Source organism: Salvelinus alpinus, chromosome 6 (genome assembly GCF_045679555.1).
Source record: "Salvelinus alpinus chromosome 6, SLU_Salpinus.1, whole genome shotgun sequence".
Taxonomy (NCBI): Eukaryota; Metazoa; Chordata; class Actinopteri; order Salmoniformes; family Salmonidae; genus Salvelinus; species Salvelinus alpinus.
In genome coordinates, this window is record NC_092091.1 from 59,770,750 (window position 1) to 59,782,044 (window position 11,295).

Consider the following 11,295-nt stretch of genomic DNA (forward strand, 5'->3'; position numbering starts at 1 on the left):
ATATGTATATACCGTACTCTATACCATCTACTGCATCTGCCATGCCGTTCTGTACCACCACTCATTCATATATCTTTATGTACATATTCTTTATCCCTTTACACTTGTGTGTGTGTGTAAGGTAGTAGTGTGGAATTGTTAGGTTAGATTACTGTTGGTTATTACTGCATTGTCGGAAGTAGAAGCACAAGCATTTCGCTACACTCGCATTAACATCTGCTAACCATGTGTATGTGACTAATAAAATTTGATTTGATTTTTTTGATAGTATAGTGCGAAAACATGCTGGGTCCATTTAGTCAAATGTCACCTGTACAAATGAGTGCTAGGTCTAAGATATGTCTCATTTCCAAATCCACACTGCAAAAAGTTCAATCTAAGCAAGCCTAAATATCTTATATTGACTGATAATTCACTTACAATTAGTGATATGTTTTTTCTTTTTTTTCTTTTTTAAAGGATTTTACCAAGCTAAATGATCTAACGTCATTTAGCTTGGTAAAATCCTTTTTTTTTTTTTATCAATCACTCAATATTATAAGCTTAGATTTCACTTTTTGCAGGTTACTCGGCTACTGAAACTGTGCCACTTAGCCCATTAAGTCCACTTACTTTTTCGTTCAGCGGTTAAATGAGACTTGCAAAATTGCACACCTTGTATCCTCGACCATTGTTTGAAACCGCAGCATTGTACAGCATTGTACTTTCAAGTACACTTCCTTAAAATCTTAGCCACTGAATGGAAGCTACAGTAGTGCACACTGTTAACTTTACTCTGAACCATACAATGAGAGCAACAGTTTTGCACACTTTCCACACCCTTACACCCACTGTCATCATTTAAGAAATATAGCCAAGTATTACATAAACGTAATAATACCATCTGCAAGCGCAGGGCTCTCCAGAGGGTGGTGTGGTCAGATGTCCTGGAGGGCACACTGCCTGCCCTACAGGACATCTACAGCACCCGGTGTCACAGGAAGGCCAAGAAGATCATCAAGGACCTCAGCCACCCGAGCCACGGCCTGTTCACCCGCTACAATCTAGAAGGCAGAGACAGTACAGGTGCATCAAAACCGAGAGACTGATAAACAGCTTCTATCTCCAGGCCTTCAGACTGTTAAACAGTCACCACTAGCCGGCCTCTGCCCAGTACTCTGAACTTTAGTCACTGTTACTAGCAGGCTACCACCTGGTACTCTACCCTGCACCTTAGAGGCTGGTGCCCTATGTACAAAGTCATTGAACACCGGTTGCTATAATAATGTTTACATCCTGTTTTACACACTTCACATGTACAGTATACACTGTATTCAAGTCAAGGCATATCCTATAGAACTACTGCTGTGCACACCTTTTCTATTCATATAGTGTCCATACACACCATCAAATACACACCATCAAATACATACAGTATATATTCATATCCCAAACTCAGACATTTCTTTCTTTACATTTTGGGGATTTGTTTTGTATTGCTAGTTATTACTGCACTGTTGGAGTTAGAAACATAAGCATTTCGCTGAACCTGTGATAACATCTGAAAAATGAGTACATGACCAATACATTTGATTTGGCTTAAGTCAAATTTTCAGTACACCTTTAAGCATAATGGCATGGAGAAAGTTACTGCACTCGGTTGGTGGTGCTCAGGGCGACGCGGAGCCTCTGGTGGAAGGCGGGCACCCTCTCCCTCTGCAGGGGCCAGTTGAGGATGCAATGTGGACGAAGCATGCCCCTGCGCAGGAGCAGACAGCGGGACAACTTGTAGTCCTGCACGTCCTCCAGGAAGACCAGCACCACCGAGTCCCGGCTGTCCTCGATCACCTGGTGCAGGGCGTGGTGGGCCGTGAACCTGAGGGGAAAGGGAGAGAATGGTAGGAGGTGAGGGGAGGGAAAGGAAATGGGAGGAAGTGGTTTTCAGGGAGAGGAGGGGGGGGGGAAGTGAGGAAACGCGGAGAGACAGAAGAGGGCATTTGTCAGAGAGGGCAAGTAAAAGAGGCTCAAAGTACAGAAACATAACAGGAATAACATTTCAGATCTCAATCATATACATATCATTTACACTTATCCAGAGTGATGTGCAATCAAATCAATCAAAAGGGTGAAACATGAAAAGTGCTAGAATAAAATACAATCAAAGTTTAAAAAATATATATAATCAATGAATGGCAACATTTAACACTGGTTTATACTGTACTGTTAGAGCAGCTTTCAAGAACACAGATTAAGCCAATAACCTCAACACTTCAAGGGTTTAGACAGAAACACCTGCCTTGGATCAGTGCTGTGTAGATCCTTTAAATATGCATTCTTCACTTAGACATTCTTTGAGCATTATGGTCCATAGCCAAAAAAAGGGTAACGAGTTCAGAATAATAGCATTTTACATTTATGTAATTTAGCAGACGCTCTTATCCACGGCGACTTGAGTTGTGAGTGTACTTACATAGTTTACACATTATAGAATCATTATTGAACTCAAATATTATTATTTTTTCGATGAAGAAATGGTTGTCCAGACGCTAAGAGAATTTTCTGTGTAAAATGTTTTTTTTTACTGCTTGTTTGGGTTTCATATCTTCTTCCAGAAATACCTAAACTCACTTACCCACTTCACACAATCTCCACTTCCCCTGTATGAGTAAAACTTGTTCAGTTTAATTTTAAAACAGAACAATTATGGTATTATCACTATCATAACACATTAAAACGCCTGAAATAAAGACTCCTGCAGATTTTCCAACCACTGTCCTTATCAATGTTCTCTTTTCCATGACCAGTGACCACACATGCTCTGCCAAAGCTTATGTAACGTGAATGTTAGAAAAAATATAACAATATTCATTTTACTTACTGTCGACACAATTGAAACAGAATGGAACTGTGTAAAGTATCTGAATACTTCTGTAAATAAGGTAGTTCTGTTATTTATTTATTAATACATTTGCCAAAAATTCTAAAAACCTATTTTCGCATTGTCATTATGGGTAATTGTGTGTAGATTGATGAGGAAAACGTTTTTTTTCATCCATTTTAGAATAAGGCTGTAATGTAAGAAAATGTGGATAAAGTGAAGGGGTCTAAATACTTTCCCAATGCACTGTACATGTATGTCATGTCTTCAAGTTCTCTGTTGCCAAGATTTATTGTCTGGCACAACTTGAATGATGAATTGAATTGAATGACCTGCCCTCAATCAGACACAACACGACAAGTAAACACTGTTGTTGTGCCTGGTGTACTACAAACACACAGACACACACGCGTGCATGTAGCGTGTACAAAACTTTGGCACACAAACAACATTCTGCTTCTGAAAGGCTGGAAAACAATGCAACATCGCTGGGTTGAGAGAGAGTGCTTCAGATTAAAGTTCAATGTGCAGTCAATCACACACACACACACACTCTCCTGCGGAACAGCCATTCCGTTCGCTGGCAGAGGGGCAGGCCACATGGGCAGAGGTGGTGGTGGCTACCACGTTCCCCGGATGCCGAAAATGAGCCTTACTCCACGATTGGACCAATCTGTTTTATGCCCATTTGACGCCAGGCCAGTCCACCGGGTCCCTCCCTAACCGGGAGTGTCTGTCCCAAAGCAACGCTATGGGACTTTGCACTTTGTCTGAACTTGACAAAATACTTAAATATCCGCTGAGGAGAAAATAGGCACGCTATTCTCCTTATGGGCCCTGGTCAAAAGTAGTGCACTGCATAGAGAGGGTGCCATTTGGGATGCATATTAATGGAAACTTGCATGGAATTCAAACCCTTTCTGTTATTTTTGTTTATTCCCATGCCTGAGTTTTCCCATACCACAAAACCCCATTTTGGTCAGCATCAACAAACAGACTTTGGTTGTGTGCGGTTTATCCATAGCTCGCGGACTGCTCGAGGAGTCAAGTCATAATCCGTGTTTACATTGACAAAACGAACCGGCACTTGCATTCCATTCCATCCCATAAATAACAACCATGTCAAACATTATGTAGCCTGGTGAGACAACTCCATGCCAATAGACCTAGAAAATAATAAGGAAAAGTGTCAATCAATATGGTCGCCATGAGGCATACGATTTGCCAATGGAGGGTTTTTTCCTTTTTTGGGAGGCTTGAATAGAAAGAATATTGTGAGGGCTTTGAACTGGACATGCACCATCTTTGGGAACAGGGCTGGGAAATTGCAAACGCTCCCGAAAGGCATAAAACTAAGGATACAGGGAAACTGGGTGGCTGGCCTGCTTAAGGGATGTTAGTATTCGCCAAACGCTGTTGTGGAAACAGTGTTAGAGAGATACATCATTTTTTTCACGTGGCTCAATTGAAGCCTGTCACATAGGTCCATTATTAATGACATCATACAGAGCCAATTATTGTTGTGTAGAAAGCTGACAAAAGACTGAATGGATATTCATGTCAATGTAAATGGTTTCATTCAAAGCAGATATTCTAACTAGGGTTGGGCGGTATTTCATACCTTCATACTGTTCCTGTGCCATACCGGGGTATACGGTATTGCCAGCAGCGCAGACAAGGGGCCCTATTTCTTTCCAAGCATAAAAATAAATAAAAAAGCATTTAGGCAGCAGGGATCTTGATCCAGCAGGGGATTGTCTCTGCTGTAACCAATAAGCTTGATCTAGCAAGTTAGCCACTTAGCTCACAAACCACATTTTTATTTTATTTAACTATTAAGAACAAACTCTTGTTTGCAATGACAGCCTACCCCAGCCAAACCTGGGCCAATTGTGCACCGCTCCCTAGGGGAGTCCCAATCATAGCCAGATGTGATTCAGCCTGGATTTGAACCAGGGTCTGTAGTGACGTCTCTTGCACTGAGATGCAGTGCCTTAGACTGCTGTGCCAGCCCTGAGCTGGAGACATTTGGTTTGGCACATCTTAGATACTTAACTTATAGTTTGTTTTAAGCGCAGCAAGGATTTGCAACTATAATGACAACGCAAGGAGATAACTGACAAATCAAACAATAATTTTAGGGTGAGTATATACAAGGAAAAATAGGACACCAACTACTGTGAAGTTGACAATAACGGCTTCATCTCAACAGTCTAAAGTAGCTTCCTCAACTTGTCTCCTTTCCTTCATCTGCACTGATGTGAAAGGACTGGACTGGACAGGTGAAGCCGTTTAATAATTCGGGAATACCAGTAGGACTTTCATATCAGTGCAAATGAAGGACATGAGACAAGGAGTGGGCGCCACTTTAGACTGTTGAGATGCAGCCATTATTGACGCAGAAGAAGAAGAGGGAGCCACGTCAGACTATTGAGATGCACCCAGAGAGACTGCACTTGCTAAATCAATTGAACTCTGTGCACTTAAATGTATCGGCCCTCCCCTCCTCAAAGATGTGCTCCCTAAATAAGAATAGTTTTTGTCACAGACTGGGCACCATAAAATGTGATCAAACCTGTAATACCAAATTAAAAATATGTGATTTTTTTCTGCACCTGATGGAATGTTCAATTCTATTTACTGTGTAAACTATTAAAAGACTCAAATCCAGGGCAAAGCGATTGTGCAATTCTGTGTATGTTTATATCAAACGGAAGTGATTATAATGATAAATCAGGATGGAGAGGGGGGTGGGACGAGGAATTACAGGAATTCTTAATAATAATCATATTCTTCACATTAGGGGGAAGGACCTAATATGACTGGCACAAATCTATTTTTCTTAAATCACTTAAAAGATGCTCTGCGTTTGACATTAGGTCTAGGCTGTGTCAATCAAACGCAACTAATATCATGAAACGACAAAGAAAAAAAAGTAATTTGGGGGGTAAAAAAAGTGTCATTCATCTAGATACACAGTCCAGTAAACTATAAACCCTCAAATCTGTGTACAATGTGGATTCGTCTAAAATTCAAATCTGTCTATGAATGGCCAGAGCGGCACCGGATCCCAAAGCATGTCCAGTTGGTATTTGGAGAACTCACCAGTCAGTAATAATGTAGGACTAAATATATATTTTCTCAACAGCTTAACTTCTATCTGGCGCAGATGTTATCTGTAGCCTATCAAATCACAATGTTATTACTGAAGAGATTTTATTTTTTTATGATATGTATATTATTGCGTTCTCACACAAGAATGTCGTAGGTTCTTATCACAGGGTTACAGCAGTACTGTACTTTGGAATAGAATCATTTAGACACATGAAATATCCAAACATAAGTTATACAACCACGCCACAGTACAATACTATAATGCATTTAAAATATCCATACTGTACAACATATAACATTATCCTACATTATAATATAAAACACATTCTATATCCGATCTGCCATCTGGTGATAATAGACTGGACACAACAGCCCCACTCGGATTCCAATTTATAAAACCCAAGTGCGCACGTGACGCAGGTTCCGTCACTTAATCCAATTTTTCCATTGAAAAATAAAACGGAGAGTTGAAGATGTTCTCATTCGGACATCCCAGTTTAGTTACATGATTGATAGGATGTGAAATGCAAACCCAAACTAAGCATGTGGAGCCTGTGGCGCACATGTCTGTTGAAATGCACTGCTGTCCATCCTATAGTTTCTCTTGAGTAGCTCCGGGCGGCGCGTGTCAATCTATCTCCGCGTGTCTATTTTTCATTGACCCTCTCTAGCTATTGTTATTGCCTGGCTTCCTGGGTATAGTATCATAGGGTATACGATCAGGCTACCAACATTGGCACGGCATCCTCTATAACGCGCGGGTAGCTACCTCCAAATGCCACCGGACCATTTCGTTCACCTTAGCTTTAAGCTCAAACTAAATTCATTGGGATAGACCAGTGCATTTGATTGATTTTCATCGATGTAGGTAGTAGGCCTATCACAAATTCTGCACAAATAAGTCTACTTGTTTAGTTAATTTCTACATTTGCGCGCGAACAGCGTATACAGCTTTACCCAAACGCCTGTCCTTTATTGATGTCATATTTCGGACTCAACTGTATCAAAACAACAATGTCGTGTCAAATACAACACTTTGAAACTTGTTTATAAACACAACACAATACTTTGGCTACTCCGACCTCATGCACAATAGTATACATTACTCACCTGCATTCCTTAGCTTCTTGTTCCGGTAGACAGAGAATATCACCAAAAGGTTGCCCAAAATATCAACCACGATAGTGAATATCAGGAAGCACCCCAAAGTTGTAGTAACCCACCGTGGGCGGTTCAACACTTCCTCGTACGGGTCCAGCGACGACCTGTTCAGATAAGACCCATTTATAATCATTGTATATTTTGTAACTTTCCCAATTAGCGAAATAAACGTGCCGCCCGTCCCATAATATGCCGTCTACATTTTGGACACGGGGATGCAGTGGTATTCTCCCGTGGGTTTCCTCCTCTCCATATTGCCTGTTATAGCTCCCGTAGACAACCTTCTGTTTAACCTTCTAGTCACAATGCTCGTGTGTCCGCGTCTACACTTATATGGCTATATGTGTCCCCATCACATTGTTGGTATGTGACATTCAGAGGCAACTTCAGACCTTCCCATGTTAACATGGTGTGATTACAGTGGGCCCGTCGTGGTTGGATGACGGGTAAGTGGTAGCCTAGTGATGCCTCTCAGCGGCCGAAAGAGGGAAAAGCAGCGGACTGCACGCGGCGGCACTCGTTTCCAAGTGTATTTTGAAGCTCTCCTCGCATTTATTGCTTCGCTTCCAGCGACTCGTCGTTCATTTATTCAAGCGTTCATTGATACTTTTTTTGAGGAATCGTTCATATTTTTTTATCCTTTCCCACGTTGATTCAGTCACAAATAAAGAAACAGATAACATGCACCTGTTTTAATAACAGATCAATATACGGATGTTGACTAGACTATGCTATTATTAAGATTGTCATGATGATTATGCTTAATATCAATTATTGGAATTATTCCAATTACTATGATAGAGAAAATACAATTCATTCAAATAACATATAACATTATTTACTAATATTATGGAGAGACAGAAAGATTTAGACAGATGTACAGATGTCATGTAAATCTCTCTCTCTCTCTCTCATATCTGTGTCCCAACAGCAGGTGTTGTAAAGAGTAATCCACATGATTAGTATCTACAGAATATCAAAATAAACTACAAACTCTAACATAGAAACATTCATTGTGTCTCAAATGGCACCCTATTCACTAGTCAGGGTCAGGGCTCATTGGGATCTGGTCAAATGTAGTGCACTATATGGGAATATGCAGACTTATAGAGACAGGTTGAGGAGACCGCTTGTTAGCTGAGCTGAGGAAATTTAGTGGACCTGACTTGAAAAACCAACACATGGTAAATTGAATTTATTTTCCCAAAGGAAACTGCGCCCCTGCGACTTATAAGTACAATTATAATCGCTTCCTTCTGCACAAATTCCCACACACACGCACGTACAAGCGCTCACACACAGAGACCCACACAAATATCAGCGTGTGGCAGGTACTTTACACTCCCACCAACCCATACACATACACGCGCTGTTAAGGGGTTGTCACCCAAACCTCCTCTGCCATGTGAATGCAACTTTAATGTGGAGACATCCCACTAATAGGTCTGCTGTGATGAAGGCAGTGCATTAAAAAGGCCTGTGTGGGCTATGTTCTCTCTCTCTCTCTTTAATTCTCTCCCCCCTTCTCCCCTTCTTTCATTCACTCTCTTCCCCTCTTCAGCTCTCCCTCTCCACATTATCCTTCTGTGTGTGTGTGTGTGTGTGTGTGTGTGTGTGTGTGTGTGTGAGTGAGTCCAGTTGCTGTGAGCCAGACCACTTACTTAAAATAGTGTGATTACCGCTGGAAAAGATACCATTGAAGCCTTTTTGCCCGAGTGGAGTTGCAGAAAACCCCATTTTAAAGCGATTGGAACATCTTCAACCAGTCAGAAAACAGAAGCCACAGTGCCGCATTTTGCAGAAGTAAAACAAGCACTTGCTGTCTTTGCAGAGAAAGGCACATTGGACATAAACCAACTAGGTCTGACAACTAGACGTTCATCCATGTTTCTCAAACAACTTTTGAAGTCAAATGTTGGAAGTGTTTAAGGTTAAGTTCAGGCATTAACTTAGAATTTTTGAGGTTAGGGGTTAAGTTTAGGCATTAACCCCAACATCTTAAAGTCAGGCATTGACTCTGAATGGTTAAGGTAAGGGTTAAGGTTAGGGATAGGCTTGAACCAAAATCTCAAAAACAACTTTCTACCGCCGGAATCGAACTTGCAACCTTTGGAATCAGAGGCAGATGCTTAGCAAAACGCCCTAGCAAAACCAAAACCTAATTTAAGTTAACAGCACTCACTGTTGCCCCTAGTGGCCCGGGTTTCCACGTCATCTCCCGATGTCCTTGGACATGGATGGACATTGAATACTGACTTGTATCACGGTGACCTGGCTGCAAAAGTATTTTAGCTAACATAGCTATCTGCTTACTGCCTTGGCTTGAGCAAAGAAATGCCGACTTAACACAAGCCATATAGTGCCTGTCAACAGTGGCGCTTCGCGTTCGTCATCAGCTAAACCACCCCCATAGTTCATCAAAGGACGCTGATCGGTCCGACCAAACCGGTGAGGGCACCAAGCTCACATCCTCCACTCCCAGCCAGATGTCATTCATGTAGCAAAACAGTAAGTAAACTCATAAGACTTCTGGGTGGTTGTACGAGGTTACAGGTTAGTCTAATTGAGATGACATCTATTTAGCAAAAACCACCTGTTCACAATAGCAGCAGCTTCATCTCGACCCCTTGTTCAAAGGGCTATATAGATACAATTTGATTGATTGATTGGCTACTACTCAAGTAATTCAGTTGGACGGGACAGGCTGTCTTCCAAATGGCACCCTATTCCCTATATAGTGCACTAATTTTGACCAGAGCCCTAAAGTGCACAAAATGGAATAGCGTGCTGTTTTGCGACGCAAACACGGTGTCTGACCCAGCAAGACTACTATATGAGGCTACTTTGTATGTCCACCATGCTTTTAGCTTGTCATAAAATGTTAACATATTGCCCTGAAAGCCAATATGAAGTACTCTTAGACCCATTACTATCTGTCATAAGGTTGGAATGTGTCCATTAGTGGTAGTAAAAATAGTATCCAAACTAAATTGTTAGTGAACCAGGAATAGACTTGAGTTAAGTTGAAGAGAGGTCAAAGGTTACTCCAAACATAACATCATGATTACTTTGGGGTGGGTTCTCATCCTGTTGGGGCTTTAGTCAAAGAGGAGGTCTTATACCTGCATGATAAACGCACACACATACACACAGCCACGCGCGCACACACGCACGTTCACATGCACACGTACAGACATATACATACAGACACAAACCCGCACACACGTCTCATGCGACCAATGTAATTCATTGAATGTCTCCGATGTGGCTTTGTCCCACACTCATTAAGGCGGACAGAGGTTCGACTGCTTGTGAAAACGGCCAGCTTCAGTCAGCTGATTCTAGCCATTCCTTCTGGTTAGTTCTTGTCGGGCAGCTTCGTCTCCTATTCAGAGGACCCCCACTTTTGTTAGAATCTTATTGGTCAAGGTCATGCCAAACACTTATCACCACATCTCCTTCGGCCTATCAGTGGCTTTGATTCCCAGGACTTCAATTTCAATTAGTCTATGACCCCAGCACGCTGTGTGGCCCGAAACATGCTTTCCCCATCATAATGAGCACTTCAAAAACATTTCCCTCCTGCTAAACTTTTCCTCCTCTAGACTGAATCCCTCTATGTCTGATGTTTAATTGTGCGTGCATCCAAACCACCACATAGTTCATGTCAGTTCTCAGATGTGTGCATGTGGACATCTTCTTCCATTAAACTCCCCCTAACCTGGTCATCCGCCTCATCCTTGTTCTGACCAGACATCCTGTAGTGGTTACTACCGGCCTTAAGCCAGCACCTAAGGTTTCTTATTACATTCACGGTCCTTTGATTCTCTACAACCCTACCTCTATTTTTCACTGCTTAATCTCATGATACACTACAGACAGAGAGAACAAGAGAGAGAGAGAGAGGAAGAGAGAGACAGAGAGGGAGATTTACTGTTGACTGTTTGTTTATTCAACTTTTGTTTATCCATTTCACTTGCTTTGGCAATGTAAAAGTGTTTCCCATGCCAATAAAGCCCCTTGGATTAGAGAGAGAGATGTAGGGAGGGGAGAGAGGGAGAGAAGAGAGAGAGATGTAGGGAGGAGAGGGAGAGAAGAGAGAGAGAGAGATGTAGGGAGGGGAGAGAGGGAGAGAAGAGAGAGAGAGAGATGTAGGGAGGGGA

At 41.8% G+C, this 11,295-nt stretch overlaps 3 protein-coding genes across 3 annotated transcripts in view; 1 reads left to right on the forward strand and 2 right to left on the reverse strand.

Moving 5' to 3' along the window:
- Nucleotides 1–11,295, forward strand: part of LOC139579023 (NACHT, LRR and PYD domains-containing protein 3-like) — a 72,667-nt gene that overhangs the window by 39,857 nt on the left and 21,515 nt on the right. The window lies entirely within an intron of this gene.
- LOC139579022 (cytochrome P450 4V2-like) overlaps nucleotides 1–11,295 on the reverse strand; it is a 62,814-nt gene that overhangs the window by 18,828 nt on the left and 32,691 nt on the right. The gene's annotated exons all lie outside the window — the stretch shown is intronic.
- Nucleotides 500–7,265, reverse strand: LOC139579733 (toll-like receptor 3). The gene is made up of 2 exons (XM_071408556.1): nucleotides 7,195–7,265; nucleotides 500–1,855 (listed from the first exon to the last, which is right to left on the reverse strand). The coding sequence occupies exons 1-2, from the start codon at nucleotides 7,263–7,265 to the stop codon at nucleotides 1,627–1,629; spliced, it is 300 nt and encodes a 99-aa protein (XP_071264657.1). The 3' UTR covers nucleotides 500–1,626.